General features: G+C 42.7%; 1 protein-coding gene across 1 annotated transcript; it reads left to right on the forward strand.

Annotated features, from left to right (window-relative positions):
• On the forward strand, positions 1 to 26,575 carry DCSTAMP (dendrocyte expressed seven transmembrane protein). Its single transcript, XM_069732351.1, has 3 exons — positions 1 to 1,047; positions 8,222 to 8,560; positions 26,486 to 26,575. The coding sequence occupies exons 1-3, from the start codon at positions 1 to 3 to the stop codon at positions 26,573 to 26,575; spliced, it is 1,476 nt and encodes a 491-aa protein (XP_069588452.1).
• Positions 26,576 to 27,411: the final 836 nt, after the last annotated feature.

A 27,411-nucleotide genomic window follows, 5' to 3' on the forward strand; every position in this document is an offset into this window, starting at 1 on the left:
ATGAAAACTTTCAGAATTCTCTATGTACTCGCCTACTGTAAGAAGCTGTTCGTCTCGGGAAAAGAAGATGGCTGGAAGAACAGGATTGTTTTTGCCCTTCTTTGCTGGTTTTTTGGGATGATGATAAGTAGTTGTTTGATTCTTGTTTTTGTCTTGTCAAAGGTGGGTGGTGGGCTGGTCAACTCGATGATTGCCATCACATTTGGGATGATCATATCTGTTCTTGCCTTTGTTTTTAAGTCAGTACGTTTTACTGGGCTCCTGGTCCTCTTGTGTTGCGGCATGAGAGAAGGTCGGAATGTGCTCATCGCCATTGGAACTAGTATTGTTGTATTCAATAATGTGAAAAATATATTAGGGAATTTGAAAGTCCTGGCCGATAGTATCGTCTGCAACCTGGAGGCCAAACGTGTGCTACTAAAAATAATACCCTTTGACTATTACATAAGGGCACTTTACTCAATCTATCAACACGCAAAGCTTCAGTTTTTTAATCCTTTTGGCAATGTTGTAGAATTGAAAGACAGTTTTGAGTGCAATGTGAAGATCTCCGATGAAACACTGAAAACTGTACTGAACGAAACAAAACAACAGATCCAAGACTTTTCCTCCACTATATCCACCCAGTTAAATATTATAACTTTAATTGGACATATAGCATTTCTATTCATTGGAGTTTTCATCATTTTTATTGGATCCATAATATTTCTTAAAAAATTCCTGGCCGCCAACAACGAAAAGTATGAAAATGTGTATATTACAAGAAGGTTTATAGAGTATGATGAAAGCAAGAGGCAGCAAAATGCATTGTGTGTTCTTCCACTAAACAAAACAGAACAAGACATCTACATCACAATTCCTAGCCTAAAAATTTCACGAAAACAGAAGCGAAAAATGGTGGTGTTTTTGATTCCGGTGATAATGCAGATTTTTATCTGGACTTTTATTTCTGTCCTGGATCTCATGCTTTACTGGCTTATTCTTACAATCAGCAAAAATCTCCAAGATCTGCGGCCAGTTACAATTCCAATCACATTGACATATGCAGTAAGTATTCAAGGCGGATATGCTTCTGTCAATTTCCACAACTAAACATTGCCATACATTCAGCTGACTTCCATTGTTCTGGATCTCTCCAGCTCACATTCCCACTTGGCTTGGGACCTTTGTGCCCGTGTTCTCAGTGGTGAAGTGGAGGACAGAGGGTCGGGTATATTGAGGATCAAAATGTCCGTTCCTTCTGTCCTTCGATATCTGGTGTCGAAGAAAGCCAAGCACTCCCGTGCATATTAGGGGGTCAACTGAATTTGTGAAAAATTAGTGGGTTTAGCTAAACTGCATATAATATGTATGGGCTTCTTAGGGCTGAATTTATACTAGGTCTTACTATATGAAGTGAAACTCTACTTACATACTGTATATGTCAACATGTCCATCCAGTTTTTTGGTAACGCTAATGTCTACTGTCATAAGAGTGATCTTTTGTTGGGAAAATGTTGGAAATACATAGCCATTACTGTATGAAAGAATACTACAAATTTTCTTGGCAGTCATATTCAACTGTATAGGCATATAGCTATATAACTCTGCTGGCCTCGATGGGACTGTGTCAACTGGTCCCAATGAACATAGTTGGCCAACATGGAGGGAATTTAGTCTAATGTCTTAATAAACTGTATGAGAAAATACATATTTAAGAGTTTTATACTTCTTATACTTTTTTGAGCATATGTTTCTGGAGGTTATCTAACTATATTGTATATATATACAACTATATAATATACATATATATAATTAGATAACCTCCAGAAATATATATATACTGTACTGTACCTGTAAGGGAAAATCAGACAAACTGAACATTTCGCATTTTGTATGTATGTATGTATGTACATATATATATATATATATATATATATATATATATATATATGTATATATATATATACATACATACATACATACAGCTCTGGCAAAAATTAAAAGACCACTGCGAAATGTTCAGTTTGTCTGATTTTTCTCTTTATAGGTACAGTACAGACCAAAAGTTTGGACACACCTCATTTAAAGATTTTTCTGTATTTTCATGACTATGAAAATTGTACATTCACACTGAAGTCATCAAAACTATGAATTAACACATGTGGAATTACAGTATATACTTAACAAAAAAGTGTGAAGAAACTGAAAATATGTCTTATAGTCTAGGTTCTTCAAAGTAGCCACCTGTTGCTTTGATGACTGCTTTGCACACTCTTGGCATTCTCTAAAAGTTGATCAGCAATTTCTCATTTTTACAACACTATTTTTTTTAGGGACCACATAACATTTGAAGTCACTTTGAGGGGTCTATATGATAGAAAATACCCAAGTGTGACACCATTCTAAAAACTGCACCCCTCATGGTGCTCAAAACCACATTCAAGAAGTTTATTAACCCTTCAGGTGTTTCACAGGAATTTTTGGAATGTTTAAAAAAAATGAACATTTTTCTTTTTTTCAAATTTTGTTTTACTTCAGTTCCAATTTGTTTTTCTTTACCAAGGGTAGCAGGAGAAATTGGACCCCAAAACTTGTTGTACAATTTTTCCTGAGTACGCTGATACCCCATATGTGGGGGTAAACCACTGTTTGGGCGCATGGGAGAGCTCGGAAGGGAAGGAGCGCCGTTTGACTTTTCAATGCAAAATTGACTGGAATTGAGAAAGGATGCCATGTCGCGTTTGGAGAGCCCCTGATGTGCTTAAACAGTGGAAACACCCCACAAGTGACACCATTTTGGAAAGTAGACCCCCTAAGGAACTTATGTAGATGTGTTGTGAGAACTGTGAACCCCCAAGTGTTTCACTACAGCTTATAACGCAGAGCCGTGAAAATAAAAAATCTTTTTCTTCCACAAAAATTATTTTTTAGCCCCCAGTTTTGTATTTTCCCAAGGGGAATAGGAGAAATTGGACCCCAAAAGTTGTTATCCAATTTGTTCTGAGTACGCTGATACCCCATATGTGGGGGGGAACCATCGTTTGGGCGAATGGCAGAGCTCGGAAGGCAAGGCTAGATGTGTTGTGAGAACTTTGAACCCCTAAGTGTTTCACTACAGTTTATAACGCAGAGCCATGAAAATAAAAAAATCCTTTTTTTCGGCAAAAATTATTTTTTAGCCCCCAGTTTTGTATTTTCCCATGGGTAACAGGAGAAATTGGACCCCAAAAATTGTTGTCCATCTTGTCCTGAGTACGCGGATACCCCATATGTTGGGGTAAACCCCTTTTTGGGCGCACGGGAGAGCTCGGAAGGGAAGGAGCACTGTTTTACTTTTTCAAAGCAGAATTGGTTGCAATTGAGATCGGATGCCATGTTGCGCTTGAAGAGCCCCTGATGTGTCTAAGCAGTGGAAATCCCCCAATTATAACTGAAACCCTAATGCAAGCACACCCCTAACCCTAATCCCAACCATAACCCTAACCACACCCCTAACTTGAACATGCCGCTAGCCCTAATCCCAACCACACCCATAACCCCAACACACCCCAAACCCCAACACACTCCTAACCCTAATTCCAACCCTAAGCACACCCCTAACTCCAACACACCCCTAATTCTAACCACACCCCTAACCCTAATCCCAACCCTAATTCCAACCGTAAATGTAATCCAAACCCTAACTTTAGCCCCAACCCTAACTTTAGCCCCTACCCTAACCCTAACTGTAGCCCCAACCTTAACTGTAGCCCCAACCCTTACCCTAACTTTAGCCCCAACCCTAACCCTAACTATAGCCCCAACCCTAACTTTAGCCCCAACCTTTACCCTAACTTTAGCCCCAACCCTAACCCTAATGGGAAAAATGGAAATAAATACATTTTTTTTAAATTTTATTATTTTTCCCTAACTAAGGGGGTGATGAAGGGGGGTTTGATTTACTTTTACAGTGTTTTTTTAGCGGATTTTTATGATTGGCAGCCGTCACACACTAAAAGACGCTTTTTATTGCAAAAAATAGTTTTTGCGTCTCCACATTTTGTGAGCTATAATTTTTCCATATTTTGGTCCACAGAGTCATGTGAGGTCATATTTTTTGAAGGACGAGTTGACATTTTTATTTGTAACATTTTCGGGCATGTGACATTTTTTGATCACTTTTTATTCTGATTTTTGTGAGTCAGAATGACCAAAGACCAGCTATTCATAATAATCTTTATTTTTATATAGCGCTAACATATTCTGCAGCGCTTTACAGTTTTGCACACATTATCATCGCTGTCCCTGATGGGGCTCACAATCTAAAATCCCTATCAGTATGTCTTTGGAATGTGGGAGGAAACCCTTGCAAACACGGGAAGAACATACAAACTCCTTGCAGATGTTGTCCAAGGTGGGATTAGAACCCAGGACTCCAGCGCTGCAAGGCTGCTGTGCTATCGACTGAGCCACCATGCTATTCATGAATTTCTTTGGGGGGGGCCTTTATACCGTTCCACGTTTGGTAAAATGGATAAAGCAGTTTTTTCCTCGGGTCAGTACGATTACAGCGATACCTCACTTATATCTTTTTCTATGTTTTGGCGCTTTTATACGATAAAAACTATTTTATATCAAAAATAATTATTTGTGTATCGCTTTATTCTGAGGACTATAACTTTTTTATTTTTACGCTGATGATGCTGTGTGGCAGCTCGTTTTTTGCGGGACAAGATGACGTTTTCAGCGGTACCATGGTTATTTATATCTGTCTTTTTGATCACGTTATTCCATTTTTTGTTCAGCGGTATGATAATAAAGCGTTGTTTTTTGCCTCGTTTTTTTTACTACGGTGTTCACTGAATAGGTTAACTAGTGGGACAGTTTTATAGGTCGGGTCGTTACGGACGCCGCGATACTAAATATGTGTACTTTTATTGTTTTTTTTTTTACTTAGATAAAGAAATACATTTATTGGAACAATATATATATATTTTTTCTTTATTTAGGAATTTTTTTTTTACACATGTAAATATTTTTTCTTTACTTTGTCCCAGGGGGGGCATCATACTATAGTGTCAGATCGCTTTGCAAAGCAGTGTGTCAGATCAGCGATCTGACAGGCACTGCAGGGAGGCTTCCCGCTGCATGCTCTGAGCAAGCCACCTCCCTGCAGGACCCGGAAGGTCGCGTTGCTCCGAGGGTCTCAGGGAAGCACGCAGGGAGCCGCTGTGCATGTTTAATCGCAGTGTGCTGGAGGTCAATGTGCCGGGAGCGGTCTGTGACCGCTTCTGGCACATAGTGCCGAATGTCAGGTGTAATAATCAGCTGACAGCCGGCGGCGATCGCCCGCGCTCCCCCCGTAAGCGTGGCCTATTGCCTATGACGTACTATCCCGTCACTGGGAATTAAGTTCCAGATCACCTCGAAGGGATAGTACTTGATATGGGATTAGGGGTTAATGTTGGGGTAAAAAGGGAAGTTTGCGTCCTGCCACCCAGTCCCATTGATGACCCTGGAGGTCCCTTCCAACTCTGAAAGGGAGAAGATACAGATTAGATATTAGAAAAAAAAATTGACAGTGGGGGTGATCAATGAATGGATCAGGCTGCCACGAGAGGTGGTGAGTTCTCCTTCAATGAAAGCCTTCAGACAGAGGCTGGACAGACAACTGTCTGGGATGATTTAGTGAATCCTGCATTGAGCAGGTGGTTGAACCAGATGACCACGGAGGTCACTTCCAACTCTATCATTCTATGATTCCTTGGGGAATGTTTGCAACCAATCCAGGGCCATCTACTTCTAGGCGGGGTCTGCATAAACTCTGCCCAACATTTCCTGGGACAATTCCAGAATTTCTCAGGACTGTAATTGACAATTCAGGATAGTCCCACAAAATAACTTACAGTTGCAGAAAATGTTTGAAATTTCACAGTTAGCAGCGGGGGTCCTCTGTTCAGCACTAGGCTCGTTTACAAAGAGTTTTTTGCTCTGGAGGACCCTTCCTGACCTGCATTGTACTCGGCACTTACTACCAGGTTTCCCCAGAGATTGCAAAGGAATACTGGGGTCCCTACAGGGTGACATTTTGTGATTAGTTTATTGTTGTCAATGACCCTTGCTGAAAATTTGGGATTGTCCAAAGCAGAGAACCCTTTTAACTAAAAAAAGAACAACTTTCAGTCTTGCATTATCTGTTTCATAATTACGGTAAATAAAAACTGCAATACAAAAAAAAACTGTTTTGTAGCTTCCTCACAAAAAAGCTGAAGGTTTCCACTGCCTTGACTATGAGAAACCACAAACTAGCTGATGTCATGCTACCTAGGCTGCACAAAAGTGCCATGCAATCGTCCACACAGTCAGAACTTCTTCAAAATTTGGCCCTTCCGTCCAAACCTACAATTTAAATACAGTGGTTAAAGGCTTAAGGCTAATGGTACCTTTGCAGTGGATTTGTTATTGTTCATTTGTTTCCTAAATGCAAAATTAAGCATTGCTTGATATAGTCTTCGTTAAAAAAGTTTTACCATTTTGCCACCACAGAGTGTGTAATTCCTTCTCCTAAAGAGCTAGTCTACAAATTCACAAAATCTAATAATTTAAAAATGCAATACAGCAGCCACATGATTGTGCTGCATAGTACTAAGATTTTGCATTGTAACTAGTGTTGAGCGATACCGTCCGATACTTGAAAGTATCGGTATCGGATAGTATCGGCCGATACCCGAAAAGTATCGGATATCGCCGATACCGATATCCGATACCAATACAAGTCAATGGGACACCAAGTATCGGAAGGTATCCTGATGGTTCCCAGGGTCTGAAGGAGAGGAAACTCTCCTTCAGGCCCTGGGATCCATATTAATGTGTAAAATAAAGAATTAAAATAAAAAATATTGATATATTCACCTCTCCGGCGGCCCCTGGACATCACCGCGGGTAACCGGCAGGCTTCTTTGTTTAAAATGAGCGTGTTTAGGACCTGAGAATGACGTCGCGGCTTCTGATTGGTCGCGTGCCGCTCATGTGACCGCCACGCGACCAATCGGAAGCCGCGACGTCATTCGCAGGTCCTAAATTCCTAGAATGAGGAGTTTAGTGCCTGAGAATGACGTCGCGGCTTGTGATTGGTCGCGTGGCGGTCACATGAGCGGCACGTGACCAATCAGAAGCCGCGACGTCATTCTCAGGTCCTAAACGCGCTCATTTTAAACAAAGAAGCCTGCCGGTTACCAGCGGTGATGTCCAGGGGCCGCCGGAGAGGTGAATATATCAATATTTTTTATTTTAATTCTTTATTTTACACATCACTATGGATCCGATACCGATTCCCGATACCACAAAAGTATCGGAACTCGGTATCGGAATTCCGATACCGCAAGTATCGGCCGATACCCGATACTTGCGGTATCGGAATGCTCAACACTAATTGTAATTTGTTTATTAAAATTGTTCACATAACATATAAAACTGTTATACAGTGCCATAATGCTGCTATACAGTGCCATAATGCTGCTATACTGTACAGTGCCATAATGCTGCTATACTGTACAGTGCCATAATGCTGCTATACAGTGCCATAATGCTGCTATACTGTACAGTGCCATAATGCTGCTATACTGTACAGTGTCATAATGCTGCTATACAGTGCCATAATGCTGCTATACTGTACAGTGCCATAATTCTGCTGTACAGTGCCATAATGCTGCTGTGCAGTGCCATAATGCTGCTATACAGTGCCATAATGCTGCTATACTGTGCAGTGCCATAATGCTCTTATACAGTGCCATAATGCTGCTATACTGTACAGTGCCATAATTCTGCTGTATAGTGCCATAATGCTGCTGTACAGTGCCATAATGCTGCTATACTGTGCAGTGCCATAATGCTGCTATACAGTGCCATAATGCTGCTATACTGTACAGTGCCATAATGCTCCTATACAGTGCCATCATGCTATACTGTGCAGTGCCATAATGCTGCTATACTGTATAGTGCAATAATGCTGCTGTACAGTGCTGTAATGCTCCTATACAGTGCCATAATGCTGCTATACTGTACAGTGCCATAATGCTGCTATACTGTACAGTGCCATAATATTGCTATACTGTACAGTGCCATAATGCTGCTATACAGTGCCATAAAAATGCCGACCTGAATTACTTCCACTGATAACAATGTAAGCCCTATGTCATGTCAAGTTTTTCTCGTGCTTTTTTATTTACTAATTTAACATGATTTTTTTTTCTTTGTAAAGCACATTCAGGTAAACCTTGAGGATTTATTTAATTCCAGAAGGACAGAGGATATCTACCACAACCAGCTGAACATCAATCTGTTTGAACCTCAGTGCACCCCTAAACCAGAGCTCTCTCTTTCCTCCACCTGGATCCCTTTGGCCATATTAATCAGTGTTTTACTTTTTCTTGGTTTAATCTCTACTTTCCTCTTACAAGTCAAGTTGCTGCTGATTGCAGAATTCTACCCTGACAAAGACCTAGAGCGGGTCAAGTACCTTCATAACAAGATACAGCAAGAACGGACATTACTGTCATCACCCTCTAAAAGTGGAGAGCTCAAGAAAATTATTTCCAAGGTAAGATGTCATTAGTCATTCTTTTTTTTTTATTGAGGACCAGATCTGCATTTATCTATAAACACAGTAGTAGGCCTATACCTATAGGGGAACCGGATGGAAGGGCAACCTTCCTAGACAGAACACTGTGCATCGCAATACAGCTCTGGCAACAAAAATAAGAGACCACTGCTAAATTTTCAGTTTGTCTGATTTTTCTCTTTATAGGTATATTTTTGAGTAAAATGTAAATTGTTCTTTTATTCTATAAACTACTGACAACATGTCTCCAAAGTTCCAAGCAATACATTTTGTATTTATTTTCTGAAAACGAGAAATGGTCAAATAACAAAAAAATGCATTGCATGCAGACCTAAAATAATGCAAAGAAAACAAGTTCATAATCATTTAGAAACAACAATGTTGTAACTCAGGAAGAGTTCAGAAATCAATACTTTGTGGAATAATCATGATTTTTAATCAAAGCTTTCATGTGTCTTGGCATGCTTTCCACCAGTCTTTCTCACTGCTTCTGGGTGACCTTATGCCACTCCTGGTACTAAAATTTAAGCAGTTCTTCTTTGTTTGATGGCTTGTTACTATCCATCTTCCTCTTGTTTACATTCCAGAGGTTTTCAATGGGGTTCAGGTCTGGAGATTGGGCTGTCCATGACAGGGATTTGATGTGGTGGTCCTTCATCCACACCTTGATTGACCTAGCGGTGTGGCATGGCGCATTGTCCTGCTGGAAAAAAACAGTCCTCAGAGATGGGGAACATTGCCTGAGCAGAAGGAATCAACTGTTTTTCTAGGATAACCTTGTATGCTGCTTGATTCATATGTCTGTCATGATCCCAATGGCAGGGGATCACAAAAGGACAAGCACAAAAAACAAAACAAGCTCTAGGGTGATGGAAACTGAGCTGACCGCGATCCTGAACCTCAACACACAACTAGCTGTAGCCGGGGAACGTGCCTACGATGATTCTAGACGTCTCGCGCCAGCCGAAGAACTAACTTTCCCTATTAGAAGAAACACAGACCTCTCTTGCCTCCAGAGAAACACCCCACAGAAATAGCAGCCCCCCACATGTAATGACGGTGAAATGAGAGGAAAGCACATACGTAGTTATGAAAACAGATTCAGCAAAATGAGGCCCGCTAAAGCTAGATAGCAAAGGATACAAAAGTGAACTGCGCGGTCAGCGAAAAACCCTACAAAAAACCATCCTGAAATTACTTGAACTCATGTTCCAACTCATGGAACATGAGGAGTAATATCAGCCCACTAGAGCAACCAGCAAAAAGGAATCACATATCTGCAAGCTGGACTAAGACAAAAATTAAGCAAAACGTGGAACAGGAAAATCAAAAACTTAGCTTGTCCTGAAGAATACAGAAGCGGGAAGCAGAGGTAACAAGACACACTGATTACATTGATAGCCGGCGAGGAAATGACAAGAAAGCCAGGTTAAATAGGAAACTCCCATATCCTGATAGAACAGGTGGACACCAGAGACCGCAGAGAACACAAGTCACCCAGTACCATCTGTAACCACCAGAGGGAGCCCAAAAACAGAATCCACAACAGTACCCCCCCCTTGAGGAGGGGTCACCGAACCCTCACGAGAACCACCAGGGCGACCAGGATGAGCCCTATGAAATGCACGGACCAAATCAGCAGCATGAACATCAGAGGCAACCACCCAAGAATTATCCTCCTGACCATAACCCTTCCACTTGACCAAATACTGGAGTCTCCGTCTGGAAACACGAGAATCCAAGATCTTCTCCACAACATACTCCAATTCTCCCTCCACCAGCACCGGAGCAGGAGGCTCAAGCGAAGGAACAACAGGTACCTCATACTTCCGCAACAACAACCGATGGAACACATTATGAATAGCAAACGATGCCGGGAGATCCAAACGAAACGACACAGGGTTAAGAATTTCCAAGATCCTATAGGGACCGATGAACCGAGGCTTGAACTTAGGAGAAGAGACCTTCATAGGAACAAAACGAGAAGACAACCACACCAAGTCCCCAACACGAAGTCGAGGACCCACGCGGCGACGGCGATTAGCAAACTGCTGAGCCCTCTCCTGGGACAACTTCAAATTGTCCACCACATGACTCCAAATCTGATGCAACCTATCCACCACCATGTCCACTCCAGGACAATCAGAAGGCTCCACCTGACCAGAGGAAAAACGAGGATGAAACCCCGAATTACAAAAGAAAGGAGAAACCAAGGTAGCAGAACTAGCCCGATTATTAAGGGCAAATTCGGCAAGCGGCAAAAAGGTAACCCAGTCATCTTGATCAGCAGAAACAAAACACATTAAATAAGTTTCCAAGGTCTGATTAGTTCGTTCCGTCTGACCATTCGTCTGAGGATGGAATGCAGACGAAAAGGACAAATCAATGCCCATCTTAGCACAGAACGTCCGCCAAAATCTAGACACAAACTAGGATCCCCTGTCAGAAACAATGTTCTCCGGAATCCCATGCAAACGAACCACGTTCTGAAAAAACAGAGGGACCAACTCAGAGGAGGTAAGACGCAGCCAGGCTGCAATAAGGCTATGCAGCAAACTCTGAGGGGAGAAAAAAAAAAAAAAAAACTTCCTCAGACTACTTTTCCTCCTACTTCAGCCAATACGATTACCACTTTTTGGCCGGCTATACTGTCATGATCCCAATGGCAGGGGATCACAAAAGGACAAGCACAAAAAACAAAACAAGCTCTAGGGTGATGGAAACTGAGCTGACCGCGATCCTGAACCTCAACACACAACTAGCTGTAGCCGGGGAATGTGCCTACGATGATTCTAGACGTCTCGCGCCAGCCGAAGAACTAACTTTCCCTATTAGAAGAAACACAGACCTCTCTTGCCTCCAGAGAAACACCCCACAGAAATAGCAGCCCCCCACATGTAATGACGGTGAAATGAGAGGAAAGCACATATGTAGTTATGAAAACAGATTCAGCAAAATGAGGCCCGCTAAAGCTAGATAGCAGAGGATACAAAAGTGAACTGCGCGGTCAGCGAAAAACCCTACAAAAAACCATCCTGAAATTACTTGAACTCATGTTCCAACTCATGGAACATGAGGAGTAATATCAGCCCACTAGAGCAACCAGCAAAAAGGAATCACATATCTGCAAGCTGGACTAAGACAAAAATTAAGCAAAACGTGGAACAGGAAAATCAAAAACTTAGCTTGTCCTGAAGAATACAGAAGCGGGAAGCAGAGGTAACAAGACACACTGATTACATTGATAGCCGGCGAGGAAATGACAAGAAAGCCAGGTTAAATAGGAAACTCCCATATCCTGATAGAACAGGTGGACACCAGAGACCGCAGAGAACACAAGTCACCCAGTACCATCTGTAACCACCAGAGGGAGCCCAAAAACAGAATCCACAACAGATGTCCTTCACAAAGATTAACCTGTCCAATTCCAGCCTTGCTGAAGCATCCCCAGATCATCACCGATCCTCCACCATATTTCACAGTGGGTGCAAGACACTGTGCCTTGTATGCCTCTCCAGGTCTTCGTCTAACCACTAGATGACCAATTGTTGGGCAAAGCTAAAAATTAGACTCATCAGAGAAGATTACCTTACTCCAGTCCTCTATGGTCCAATCCTTATGGTCCTTTGCAAACTTCAGCCTGGTTCTCCTTTGCTGCTCATTGCTGAAAGGCTTTTTTCTAGATTTACATGACTTGAGTCCTTCCTCTAGGAGACTTTTACGAACTGTTCTTGCCGCGCTCTTCACTCCAGCTGCCATTTGCCATTCCTTTTGTAGGTCACTTGATGTCATCCTGCGGTTGCTGAGTGACATGCGAATAAGATGACGGTCATCCTGGTCAGCGGAGAGTTGTTTTCACCCTCTGCCGGTCTGTAGCTTTGTTGTCCCCAATGTCTGCTGTTGGACCTTGTTGTAATGGACTGCCGTCTTAGAAATTTTAAGGATGGAGGCAGCGAGACACTCACTGTATCCCTCTGCTAGTAAAGCCAGAATTGAGCCCTTTTTTTCCTAATTCAATACTTTTCTTTTCAACTCCTTTGGCATGGTTAAAAGTTATTTTTTCATCCCTATTACTTTTGGGATATAACTAGCACTTGTTTTGCCATCCAGCTTGGCCTATTGCAAGAGGATTGTGAACACCACAGCAGTGTTTTTTATACTGTACTTTCCTTCATTAAATAAGATTTGGTTCAGTTGATCCTTAGTGATGAGCGACTAGCATTGTTGCTCGGGTCTCCTCGAGCACGCTCGGGTGATCTCCGAGTATTTGGATGTGCTCGGAGATTTCTTAGCTGCATGATTTACGGCTTCTGGACAGCCTGAATACATGTGGGAATTCCCTAACAAACAGGCAATCCTCACATGTATTCAGCCTGTCTAGCAGCCGTAAATCATGCAGCTGAGGTGATGAAAACTAATTCTCCGAGCACATCCAAATACTCGGAGATCACCCGAGCGTGCCCGGGGAGACCCGAGCAACGAGTATACTTGTTCACCACTAGTGATCACCTAATCAGAAGCACATTAAGTAGAATGAGGTGTACTCTGGTTGGAATTCAACTGACACTGGAATGGAATGGCTGTCAGAGATGTAGAGAAGCTGATTTTTATAAAACTGTGCGGTGGTCTCTTAATTTTTGCCAGAGCTGTCTGTAGAGATAAATGGAGCTCTTGCACTGCCTCAGTGTTAGAGAGAAAAGTTGCAGCAGAAACTCAAAATTTTTAATTATTTTTATAGAAAATATTGCGCTTGCTCTAAGTGGTAAAGCCGCAATTATACTGTCTCCATGATAATAGAATTTTAAAATTATAAGCAATTTTTAAGTTGATCTGTCATCAGATTTCACAATTCTAATTAAATACATTCTGAACCCTTTAATGCAATTGTAAGGAGATGGCCATACTGCCCACATTCCCTCTTGAAGAACATGTGTATTGTTAGGTTGTGTAATGTGAACTATGAAATGCATCAGTGGTGTTTGTTTTGTGTTCTGCCCAACAGTAAGGAGAGTTAGAATTAATGATTGGGACTAGCCCAAAGTGGAAAGGGCTAAGGTGAAGGCACGGGATGTCAGATAGGGCAGACCTAAGGTCTAGACAGTAAGCAGTGCCGCATGACGTGGGTGTCCCAAAGTGAGGGGAGACCAGGACGGTGATTACAGTGAATCAAAGTAGCGAGGAGAGGAAAACTGATAGGAAGACAGAGTTGTCGAACGGAGATGGGTCCTGGGAGAGGATGCATAGCAGTACGACCCAGAGATTATAACTCAGAGAGGTAATGGGCCAGGGCATTACAGTAATCATGAGACGAAGAGAGTGCCCCAGGTGGGAGTTCCAAGGTGTCAGTAGTAGAAAAGATAAGTACCAGCCATACTAGAAACTTAGTTCCCTTGAGTGGAAAGAAGACACGGAACGACGGGTTAAGAATAGGACCCTTGTTAACTTGACTGTAGTACTGAGCTGGGTTGTGGTGAAGGAAAGTGAAGCCGTGGAGATAGAGAGCAAATGAGTAACGAGAATTGAGTTGCGACTGTGTGTGGAAATGCTCCGTATTGTGAAGGAAACGTTCATAAAGATATGTACCCGCTGTCTTATGTATAACTATATATATTATATATAGCACCCATTAAGTTATCATTAAGTAAAAAGATAATTTTTGACTAGAGGTCTCCCTCATTGAAGTCCTCAATATCTGGTCCTGGCCATGTCATCAGAGTGCAGGGCCAGGGGCGACCACCACCTCTGCTCCCCCAGTAGCTATGCTACTGGACATGTCCTTCCCAATCTGCTGTCCAGGAAGGAGGCCCTGATGCCTCCTGCCCATAACCTGCAGTTGCACAGACACAACAGTCAGCAACCACATCCAGTTCGTTGTCCCAGCGTAGCGTTCAGTTGTCCCTTATCAGCATATATGTCTGTTCCTTGTTAGTTAGATAATGCATATATATTCGTTAGCACTTTACATTATCCGCTGCTGGACAGCTTTTCCAGGCTCCTAAATGAGACTTGTTTCTCTTTATTAAACTGTTGCTTCACTAAAATTTTTAGAAATTTTGGTAAAAAAAAAAATACTGGTGGGGTATTGCCCAGTGTCTGTACATTTTAAGCACGTCTAAGAGACTGGGTTAATACACTCGACAGACTTATTCGGGCCGCAGCCTTATACATATTGGAACATGGTCATTGCCACGCTAACTCCTCTACCTGAGCTCTGTAGCATTGCCTGTCACCTGAGTAATGCACTCCACAGACCTCAACACTCTCTGGGACATATCCTGTAATTATTCCATTGTTGCTCAAAAACATGCAAAAGACACATTCTGCCTGGTTGTGTAGTTTCCAGAAGTGCATAGGCTTGTGCAGATTGGTCAATGGCACTCCTGTCTCTTTTCCTCGAGGAGGCTGCATCCAAGTAAAATGAGGCTTGTACATATTCCTGACATGGGTTTCAGACCTGACAGACTGACCACAATACACACCCTCGCTTGCATTGTATTCAGAATTTAATTCTAATGCTTTTGGTGTCTCATAGAATCCAATTTACTGACATTGAGCATACAGCTCCCCCAACTCCTGTATTATATTCACCTTACAGTGCCTTCACCCGCTATGACAGTGGCTCCACTGGGATCCGGCGGCCAAAATGAACTGTGGAGCTCAGAAAACTCACAGCACCTCCTGGCCCTCTGAAAATGTGAAGCGGGGGCCGCATAATGACATGGCGGTGGACTTGGTGGTGGTGGTGGGCGATGCGAAAAATTCAAATGGGCGTATGGGGAATATGTATTCCACTATCTATCTAACAATTTTGAATGAGGGAGGAACCTCCCAAACGTAAACGTGAGAGCTCTAACAAATGTTGTGTGAACATATGCTAAAGGGAGGTAAAATTTAAAAAAATAAATTAATGTATTTTCATTTTGCATTATATACATGTAATTATGAAGGCAAAAAATATGTGAGTCAGAAAGGCATGCCGACTTCTTTTCCATGCTGTTCCCATTTAGTTTTAGCTCTTTCCCATCCATTTCAGCCATTTTCCCATGCCACCAGACCTGTTTGATTGGTCCAACAGAAAAATATTTGGCTTTCCCATTGACTTGCATTGGATTCGTTATTTGGTACGAATACACGGATATTAGAAATTATTTGTGCCGATTTTCCGGAATTCGAATATTTCACTAGTCGCTCATTGCTAAGTCTTATCGTTTTTACAGCAAGGTGAACTGTGCAAAAAGTAAAAACAGAAATTGAATTGCTGGTTATTATTCATTTTGTGCCTGAAAAATCTGAATAAAAAGCGATTAAAAAACATTATGTGCTCCAAAGGGATACTTGGCATGTAAATAAAAAAAAAGCCCTCACACAGCTCTGTTCATGAAAAAGTTACAGTTCTCTGAATATAGTGACTTTTTTAATAAAAAAGCATTTTTCTGTATGATAGCAGCATAGAAACAAAAATAGATATAAATTTGGTATCGCTGTATTTGCACCAACTTGAAGAATAAAGTCTTCTTGTCACTTATAACGTACGGAGAACAGCGCAAAAATAAAAATAAGAACTATTCTTGTACTGATGTCTATTTGTTCATTCTACCTCCCAAAAATCGTAATAAGGCTCAGGTTACATTTATCCTGCGCTCTCCACTGAGCGCTTAAGTTAGGGTTTTCATGTAAATATCAAAAACTGCAATTTAAACAAAACCTCAACAAAATAAATTTACAATACAAAAATCAGATAGCACTTTCCGAACCCTGCCATGTGCCCAAACAGCAGTTTTTGTACAAATATTGGGTATCATCACATTCTGAAGAAATTGCTTAACAAATTATGGGTTCATTTTCTCTTGTAATGCATTGTGAAATTGACAAATTTGGAGCTAAAGCAACATTTTAGCTGAAAAAATTTAGTTTTCGTTTTCACATCCGTATTGTAAAATGTTCTGTGAAGCACCTAATAGGTTCAACATGCTCAACATAGCTCAGGATGAATTCCTTGATGGGTCTAGTTTCCAAAATGGGTTCACGTGTGGGGGTTTCTTCTGTTTAGGTACCTCAGGGGCTCTGTATATTACACATAGTGACTCCAATCTAATCCAGATAAATTTACATTTTAAACCAAATGTCGCGGCTTCCCATCCGAGCCATCTCAGAACTTTTTGACTACATGTGGGATATTGTCACTCCCAGAAAAAAGTGGGTAACAAACTGTGGGGTCCATTTTTTAATGTTATCCCATGCAAAAGTGAAACGTTTGGGGCTAAAGCAACATTTTCTTGAAAAAAATGTTCAATATGACGACCAAATGTTATCAAATTCTGTGTAGTACCTATGGGTTCAAAATGCTCACTATACCCCTGGATAAAAATCTTGTGGGGTGTAGTTTCCAAAATGGAGGTTTCAGGGCTCTGCAAATGCAACATGACACCCTCAATCTAATTCAGCCTAATTTGTGTTCCAAAATTCAAATGGTACTCCTTCCCTTCTGTGCCCTGCAGTTTGTCCACAAGTTTCTGACCACATGTGGGATATCATAAACTGGGTAACAAATTTTGTAGTTCATTTTGTCATCCTAATCATTGTAAAAGTGCAAAAATTGGGGCTAAAGCAACATTTTAGAGGTAACATTTTATTTATTTATTTTTTCATTTGACTTTGAATTAATTCCTGTGTAGCAACTGAGCAACTGAAGGGTTAAAAAAATTCCCGACAATTTTTGAAGTATTTGATGTGTGCAGTATTTAAAATGGCCTTACTTTTGGGAACGTTCCAATATACAGGCCCATCAAGGTCCATTTAAATCTGAATGGGTCCCTAAAGAAACAGGTCTTGTCCATTTCTTGAAAAAAGGATAAATTGCTGCTAAACTTTTAACCTCTCTAGCATCCTAAGAAAATAAAATAACTTTTGAAAAATGATGCAGATGTAACGTAGACATATAGGAAATGTTTATTATTATTACTTTTATTGTATAGCACGACTAAGGGTACTTTCACATTGCGTTTAGTGGCCCTGTCAGGGCATACGACTGCCCCCTATAGCCCAATACGGGGTCTGGCTGTATGAGCCGATGGGGCACTAGACTGTAATGGTGCTGTGCATTGTTTTCAGGAGTGTACACCTACTGGAGGCGGACGCTCAAACATTGTAGACTTTGTCTGGGTGTCTGCCTTCTGTACGTGTACAGTTCCGAAAATAATGCCCTACAGAGCACACGTTCCCTCTCCCGTCACCATTACAGTCTATGGCCCTGTCTGCGCATGCGTCCAGACTTTGTCTTGCAGGAGTGGCGAGGGGGACAAACGTATGCCCTGACACGACCAATAAACACAATGTGAATGTATCCGACTGTTAGGACTGGCGGAACGCACCAAGTACAAGATGAAATGGAACTAGGTGCGTTCGCAGTCCGAGGTGTTATGATTAGGTAATTCAGTACCACAATGGACATAGAAGTCAGAGCACATACAGTGACCTGACAATAACCCAAAAACATAGAACGAGCTCTGAGACGTGGGAACTCTGCTGACCGCAATCCCTAATCCTCTCCAACCACACTAAAGGCAGCCGTGGATTGCGCCTAACGCTCCCTATGCAACTCGGCACAGCCTGAGAAACTAGCTAGCCTGAAGATAGAAAATAAGCCTACCTTGCCTCAGAGAAATACCCCAAAGGAAAAGGCAACTTTGCGATCAACACAAAACCCTACAAACAACCACGCAAAGGGGGCAAAAAGACCCTCCGTACCGACTAACGGCACGGAGGTACACCCTCTGCGTCCCAGAGCTTCCAGCAAGCAAGAAAAAACCAAATAAGCAAGCTGGACAGAAAAAAACAGCAAACAAAAATAACAAAAGCGGAACTTAGCTATGCAGAGCAGCAGGCCACAGGAATGATCCAGGTTGAAGCAAGTCCAATACTAGAACATAGACTGGAAGCCAGGATCAAAGCACTAGGTGGAGTTAAATAGAGCAGCACCTAACGACTTCACCACTTCACCTGAGGAAGGAAACTCAGAAGCCGCAGTACCACTTTCCTCCACCAACGGAAGCTCACAGAGAGAGTCAGCCGAAGTACCACTTGTGACCACAGGAGGGAGCTCTGACACAGAATTCACAACAGTACCCCCCCCCTTGAACCGAACCCTCACCAGAGCCCCCAGGACGACCAGGATGAGCCATATGAAAGGCACGAACAAGATCGGGAGCATGGACATCAGAGGCAAAGACCCAGGAATTATCTTCCTGAGCATAACCCTTCCACTTAACCAGATACTGGAGTTTCCGTCTTGAAACACGAGAATCCAAAATCTTCTCCACAATATACTCCAACTCCCCCTCCACCAAAACCGGAGCAGGAGGATCAACAGATGGAACCATAGGTGCCACGTATCTCCGCAACAATGACCTATGGAATACGTTATGGATGGAAAAAGAATCTGGAAGGGTCAAACAAAAAGACACAGGATTAAGAACCTCAGAAATCCTATACGGACCAATGAAACGAGGATTAAACTTAGGAGAGGAAACCTTCATAGGAATATGACGAGAAGACAACCAAACCAAATCCCCAACACGAAGTCGGGGACCCACACAGCGTCTGCGATTAGCGAAACATTGAGCCTTCTCCTAGGACAAGGTCAAATTGTCCACTACATGAGTCCAAATCTGCTGCAACCTGTCCACCACAGTATCCACACCAGGACAGTCCGAAGACTCAACCTGCCCTGAAGAGAAACGAGGATGGAACCCAGAGTTGCAGAAAAACGGCGAAACCAAGGTAGCCGAGCTGGCCCGATTATTAAGGGCGAACTCAGCCAAAGGCAAAAAGGACACCCAGTCATCCTGATCAGCAGAAACAAAGCATCTCAGATATGTTTCCAAGGTCTGATTGGTTCGTTCGGTCTGGCCATTGGTCTGAGGATGGAAATCCGAGGAAAAAGACAAGTCAATGCCCATCCTAGCACAAAAAGCTCGCCAAAACCTCGAAACAAACTGGGAACCTCTGTCAGAAACGATATTCTCTGGAATGCCATGCAAACGAACCACATGCTGGAAGAACAATGGCACCAAATCAGAGGAGGAAGGTAATTTAGACAAGGGCACCAAATGGACCATCTTAGAGAAGCGATCACAAACCACCCAAATGACTGACATTTTTTGAGAGACGGGAAGATCTGAAATAAAATCCATAGAGATATGTGTCCAAGGCCTCTTCGGGACTGGCAAGGGCAAAAGCAACCTACTGGCACGAGAACAGCAGGGCTTAGCCCGAGCACAAATCCCACAGGACTGCACAAAAGAACGCATATCCCGCGACAGAGATGGCCACCAAAAGGATCTAGCCACTAACTCTCTGGTACCAAAGATTCCAGGATGACCAGCCAACACCGAACAATGAACCTCAGAGATAACTTTATTCGTCCACCTATCAGGGACAAACAGTTTCTCCGCTGGGCAACGATCAGGTTTATTAGCCTGAAATTTTTGCAGCACCCGCCGCAAATCAGGGGAGATGGCAGACACAATTACTCCCTCTTTGAGAATACCCGCCGGCTCAGATAAACCCGGAGAGTCGGGCACAAAACTCCTAGACAGGGCATCCGCCTTCACATTTTTAGAGCCCGGAAGGTACGAAACCACAAAGTCAAAACGGGCAAAAAACAGCAACCAACGAGCCTGTCTGGGATTCAACCGCTTGGCAGACTCGAGATAAGTCAAGTTCTTATGATCAGTCAAGACCACCACGCGATGCTTAGCTCCTTCAAGCCAATGACGCCACTCCTCGAATGCCCACTTCATGGCCAGCAACTCTCGATTGCCAACATCATAATTTCGCTCAGCAGGCGAAAACTTCCTGGAAAAGAAGGCGCATGGTTTCATCACCGAGCAATCAGAACTTCTCTGCGACAAAACAGCCCCCGCTCCAATCTCAGAAGCATCAACCTCGACCTGGAATGGAAGCGAAACATCTGGTTGACACAACACAGGGGCAGAAGAAAAACGACGCTTCAACTCTTGAAAAGCTTCCACAGCAGCAGAAGACCAATTGACCACATCAGCAACCTTCTTGGTCAAATCGGTCAATGGTTTAGCAATACTAGAAAAATTGCAGATGAAGCGACGATAAAAATTAGCAAAGCCCAGTAACTTTTGCAGACTTTTCAGAGATGTCGGCTGAGTCCAATCATGGATGGCTTGGACCTTAACAGGGTCCATCTCGATAGTAGAAGGGGAAAAAATGAACCCCAAAAATGAAATCTTCTGAACACCAAAGAGACACTTTGATCCCTTCACAAACAAAGAATTAGCACGCAGGACCTGAAACACCGTTCTGACCTGCTTCACATGAGATTCCCAATCATCCGAGAAGACCAAAATATCATCCAAGTATACAATCAGGAATTTATCTAGGTACTCTCGGAAGATGTCATGCATAAAGGACTGAAACACTGATGGAGCATTGGCAAGTCCGAATGGCATTCCTAGGTACTCAAAATGGCCCTCGGGCGTATTAAATGCAGTTTTCCATTCATCGCCTCGCTTAATACGCACAAGATTATACGCACCACGAAGATCTATCTTGGTGAACCAACTAGCCCCCTTAATCCGAGCAAACAAATCGGATAACAGCGGCAAGGGGTACTGAAATTTAACCGTGATCTTATTTAGAAGGCGGTAATCTATACAAGGTCTCAGCGAACCATCCTTCTTGGCCACAAAAAAGAACCCCGCTCCTAATGGCGACGATGACGGGCGAATGTGCCCCTTCTCCAAGAACTCCTTCACGTAACTCCGCATAGCGGCGTGCTCAGGCACAGATAAATTAAACAGTCGGCCTTTTGGGAATTTACTACCAGGAATCAAATCGAGAGCACAATCACAATCCCTATGCGGAGGTAGGGTATCGGACTTGGGCTCATCAAATACATCCCGGTAATCAGACAAGAACTCTGGGACCTCAGAAGGGGTGGATGACGAAATAGACAGAAATGGGACATCACCATGTACCCCCTGACAACCCCAGCTGGACACAGACATGGATTTCCAATCTAATACTGGATTATGGACTTGTAGCCATAGCAACCCCAACACGACCACATCATGCAGATTATGCAACACCAGAAAGCGAATAACCTCCTGATGTGCAGGAGCCATGCACATGGTCAGCTGGGTCCAGTACTGAGGCTTATTCTTGGCCAAAGGCGTAGCATCAATTCCTCTCAATGGAATAGGACACTGCAAGGGCTCCAAGAAAAACGCACATCGCCTAGCATACTCCAAGTCCATCAAATTCAGGGCAGCGCCTGAATCCACAAATGCCATGACAGAATAAGATGACAAAGAGCAGATCAAGGTAACGGACAAAAGAAATTTTGACTGTACCGTACCAATGGTGGCAGACCTAGCGAACCGCTTAGTGCGCTTAGGACAATCAGAGATAGCATGAGTGGAATCACCACAGTAGAAACACAGCCCATTCTGACGTCTGTGTTCTTGCCGTTCAACTCTGGTCAAAGTCCTATCGCACTGCATAGGCTCAGGTTTATGCTCAGATAATACCGCCAAATGGTGCACAGATTTACGCTCACGCAAGCGTCGACCGATCTGAATAGCCAAAGACATAGACTCATTCAGACCAGCAGGCATAGGAAATCCCACCATGACATCCTTAAGGGCTTCAGAGAGACCCTTTCTGAAAATAGCTGCGAGCGCACCTTCATTCCATTGAGTGAGTACGGACCACTTTCTAAATTTCTGACAATATACCTCTATCTCATCCTGACCCTGACACAGAGCCAGCAAATTTTTCTCTGCCTGATCAACTGAATTAGGTTCATCGTACAGCAATCCGAGCGCCAGGAAAAACGCATCAATATTACACAATGCAGGATCTCCTGGCGCAAGAGAAAACGCCCAGTCCTGAGGGTCGCCACGTAAAAAAGAAATAATGATCCTAACTTGTTGAACTGGGTCACCAGAGGAGCGAGGTTTCAAAGCCAGAAATAGTTTACAATTATTTTTGAAACTCAGAAATTTAGTTCTATCTCCAAAAAACAAATCAGGAATAGGAATTCTTGGTTCCAACATAGAATTCTGAGCCACAAAGTCTTGAATATTTTGTACTCTTGCCGTGAGCTGATCCACACATGATGACAGACCTTTAATGTCCATCGCTACACCTGTGTCCTGAACCACCCAAATGTCTAGGGGAAAAAAAAGGCAAAACAGTGCAGAGAAAAAAAAATGGTCTCAGAACTTCTTTTTTCCCTCTATTGAGAATCATTAGTATTTTTGGCTTCCAGTACTGTTATGATTAGGTAATTCAGTACCACAATGGACATAGAAGTCAGAGCACATACAGTGACCTGACAATAACCCAAAAACATAGAACGAGCTCTGAGACGTGGGAACTCTGCTGACCGCAATCCCTAATCCTCTCCAACCACACTAAAGGCAGCCGTGGATTGCGCCTAACGCTCCCTATGCAACTCGGCACAGCCTGAGAAACTAGCTAGCCTGAAGATAGAAAATAAGCCTACCTTGCCTCAGAGAAATACCCCAAAGGAAAAGGCAACTTTGCGGTCAACACAAAACCCTACAAACAACCACGCAAAGAGGGCAAAAAGACCCTACGTACCGACTAACGGCACGGAGGTACACCCTCTGCGTCCCAGAGCTTCCAGCAAGCAAGAAAAAACCAAATAAGCAAGCTGGACAGAAAAAACAGCAAACAAAAATAACAAAAGCGGAACTTAGCTATGCAGAGCAGCAGGTCACAGGAACGATCCAGGAGGAAGCAAGTCCAATACTAGAACATAGACTGGAAGCCAGGATCAAAGCACTAGGTGGAGTTAAATAGAGCAGCACCTAACGACTTCACCACTTCACCTGAGGAAGGAAACTCAGAAGCCGCAGTACCACTTTCCTCCACCAACGGAAGCTCAGAGAGAATCAGCCGAAGTACCACTTGTGACCACAGGAGGGAGCTCTGCCACAGAATTCACAACACCGAGGTCCACCGTGCAGGTAAAAACCCTGCTGCTAGTAAGACGGACTATATGGCGGTACTACAAGTATACACGCACGGGTTAACTGCACCCTGTTGCGTCACAGGACCGCGGTACCGCACATAGAGCGCGAGCAATAAGTCAGCGAACTCAACCCCAACTAGGATTGAAGTCCGATTAGACACTTGCTGGCACAACACCGCAACTGGGTGTGTAAGGAAACTAAATAATAATATAAAGGCACAAGAGTGCGTGCGGTGCCGCACAGACGGACGCCACTAACCACCCAGGATTGGGTCAGGAAAGCGCAGAGCAAGCGCACGGCGCCGTACAGGCGGACACAGCAACTGGTAGCTGTAATGTGTGTTACGTGCTGTTGGATAAGTCGGGCGCTAGATAGCAAACATACACCTTCCGCGAACAGACATTCAATAGGGAGGGTATTTAAAGAGCGACTTTCACTCACAACACACACACATATTTACAAGACAATACTAGCGCATGGCCGTGCGGTCATGCGCAGTTTATATAGCTGCAGCACAGGAAACAGCTACAGAAGTTTTGCCCTTTCAGGACCTGCCAAAAGGACCAATGGGATGTGCTGCAGTACCTGAGCATGTGACCCTCGATCTCCAACAGGAGATCTTGCCCTGGGCATGCTCAGTGTATGCAAATAAGGACTTAGATCCAGAAACGTCCACTCGCCGCTGCCCAGCACTGGCTTCAATGGCAGAAGCTGGAGAAGCAGCAGTAACTCTTCGCACAGAGTCAGACTGAGCGAGACGCTGGGATCGACGTCCCTGCTGAGCAGACTCCACTGCGGCTGGAGGAGAATGGGAGACCGCAGCGGAGACGGATCGAGATTCCCCCTGTGCAGCAGAGGAAACTCGACTCCTAACACCGACCTAGTTGAAGGATATCGAAGTTGAAAGTTTGAAAATTGTGAATTTTTTTAAATTTTTGCCAAAATTCGGATATTTTCACAAATAAACACAAAACATATCAACCTAAATTTACCACTAACATAAAGTAAAATGGTAAAATGTATCACGAAGAAACAGTCTCAAAATCACTGGGATACATTGAATTGTTCCAGAGTTATTACCCCAGGAAGTGACACTGGTCAAAATCCAAAAATTTGGCCTGGTCAGGAAGTTGAGGATTGGCTCTGTCACTAAGGAGTAGTGATGAGTGAGTGTGCTCGTTACTCAAGTTTTCCGAGCATGTTCAGGTGTTCTCCGAGTATCTTGGGCATGCTCGTAGATTATGTTTGAGCCCCCGCAGCTGCATGATTTGCGGCTGCTAGACAGCCTGAATGCATGTGGGGATTACCCAACAAACAGGCAATCCACGCATATGTTATTTAACATCCGCAAATCATGCAGCTGCGGGGACACAAACATAATCTATGAGCACGCCCAAAATACTCGGAGAACACCTGAGCATGGTCGGAAAACTCGAGTAACGAGCACACACGCTCATCACTACTAAGGAGTTAAAGAGAAACTCTCACGTTGTACTTGCAGTCCAACCTGTGGGCAGAAGGGAACAGAGGAAGACAAGCTGAGCAGAATAATATATAGGTTTATGCAAAAAGATTCAGTATAACTCATAATTTATTCATATAAATCCCTACTTTTTCCATGCGTCCAATGGGTGGTCCTAATTAGTGATTGACAGTATGAGTGTGCATGCCAAGACAACTGTCAATCAAGTGATTTCCATGCACTGCAAGCTGCTTACTTTCTATTCTGTCAGATGGTCCCTGTTTGGTCACTTTCTAGCCCTAATTCTCTTCTTTTATATGAAATTTCAAGTGACACCAAATAGATAGTCAAAACCTTGGATTATCATCTATAATACATCGGTCATGGGTACATAAAGGACCAATGAGTTTTGCAGATTACAGAATAAATGATTTAGCAAAGTTCCCCATAGACATTCGATTTGGGCTTTCAGTGAGGTTTAGTCGAAAGGTATCTTAGGTCTATGTCTAACTTACAGGGGTATAGCAACTACAGACATTGATAGAATTTACACAAGATGAGCTCTAAATGTCTTTGGCTCTCAGGATTGAAGTTTAGAACTTCCTCTTCCCAAACAGATCCACACCCCGTATTCTCCTGAACCAATCAGAGCTGAAAGTTCTGTAAATGGAAACCATTGGCTCTAGAGGTCGACCACCATTCCGTGACTTACGTGGGCGCCATGTATGAACACTACCCTCTATTTAGCTTCTTTTTTGGCCATTTACTCGTTGGCTGCCCGATGCAATAAAAATCCTTCGATCAGCTTCTCACATGTACTCACATTTTAAAATTGTTGTTTAAAAAGGAGCTGTGATCAGATCAAAAGTGGCCCAGTTTTGTGATTTTTATTATTTATTTTTGTTTTAATTTCACAATACATTTTTCAGAATTATGGGCTTTTTGTTTCTCTGCCAATTTTTATGGTCTTTTCCAAGGGAACGCAGCTCACAGGATTCTTGGGGGACATGTCTTTAGACTGTTATGCATAATTACCGCTTGAGCAGCCAACCCCTTGATTAGGATCAAAACATCTGCATTAAATAAAAGGCCATTATCTCTGAAAAAGTATGGTAAAGTTATAAAAAAAACACAAAAAAATGAATTTTCAGGGGGAGCATCGGGATTAAAACAAAAGCAAAAACTGGTCACTCTTGAAACTGGGTCCCTTTGGGTAAACCCTACAAAGTGGCCCAATTTTGTCTATTTTCAGTATCGCAAGTGTCTCATCCAGCATTTCCAGTAAGCATATTCATTAGGATTAATGCTTTCTTCTGTCTCTTATAGGTGGATTTCTGGTTTCCGATAATCACAAGAAAGCATTTAATCAAGAATCAGTAATTTGAATGTTTGTCATCTTTTCTTCAGTCACTGGAGGCCAAGTTTTTGTTGGAAATTGATCCAATTAAAATGTACTTCATGATTAGTTTATTCAATGCTAAAAATTATGAAAAGTGAATTATTCAAATGCTGGGCAAAAAATAAAGAAATTTGTAAATTAGTCGAATTTTTTATCTTAATCGAACCAATGAGAAACGGTCAATGGGTCATATTTATCAAGCTAAAAGTGCTAGAATTCTAGTGTAGTTTATTATTATTTTTTTAAAGCCTGTCTTTCATTACTTACAACTTATTTGCTATGTGTTTCAGACCCTTTCTATGCCTTTCAATTAAGAGGATGTGGCATTGTGTGAAATGGGTGGGGTCTGAAGGAAAATGGGTGTGGTCTGTGTAAGCATTAGTCAGTGGTGGTATATACAGTGGGGCAAAAAAGTATTTAGTCAGTCAGCAATAGTGCAAGTTCCACCACTTAAAAAGATGAGAGGCGTCTGTAATTTACATCATAGGTAGACCTCAACTATGGGAGACAAACTGAGAAAAAAAAATCCAGAAAATCACATTGTCTATTTTTTTAACATTTTATTTGCATATTATGGTGGAAAATAAGTATTTGGTCAGAAACAAAATTTCATCTCAATACTTTGTAATATATCCTTTGTTGGCAATGACAGAGGTCAAACGTTTTCTGTAAGTCTTCACAAGGTTGCCACACACTGTTGTTGGTATGTTGGCCCATTCCTCCATGCAGATCTCCTCTAGAGCAGTGATGTTTTTGGCTTTTCGCTTGGCAACACGGACTTTCAACTCCCTCCAAAGGTTTTCTATAGGGTTGAGATCTGGAGACTGGCTAGGCCACTCCAGGACCTTGAAATGCTTCTTACGAAGCCACTCCTTCGTTGCCCTGGCGGTGTGCTTTGGATCATTGTCATGTTGAAAGACCCAGCCACGTTTCA

This window comes from Ranitomeya imitator, chromosome 6 (assembly GCF_032444005.1).
Source record: "Ranitomeya imitator isolate aRanImi1 chromosome 6, aRanImi1.pri, whole genome shotgun sequence".
Taxonomy (NCBI): domain Eukaryota; kingdom Metazoa; phylum Chordata; class Amphibia; order Anura; family Dendrobatidae; genus Ranitomeya; species Ranitomeya imitator.

Excerpts from the sequence above, each read along its gene's own strand:
- DCSTAMP (XM_069732351.1), top strand. The coding sequence starts at position 1 with ATGAAAACTTTCAGAATTCTCTATGTACTCGCCTACTGTAAGAAGCTG. Across the intron at positions 1,048-8,221 it reads CAATCACATTGACATATGCA|CACATTCAGGTAAACCTTGA; the intron begins GTAAGTATTCAA and ends TTCTTTGTAAAG. Across the intron at positions 8,561-26,485 it reads TCAAGAAAATTATTTCCAAG|TCACTGGAGGCCAAGTTTTT; the intron begins GTAAGATGTCAT and ends TCTTTTCTTCAG.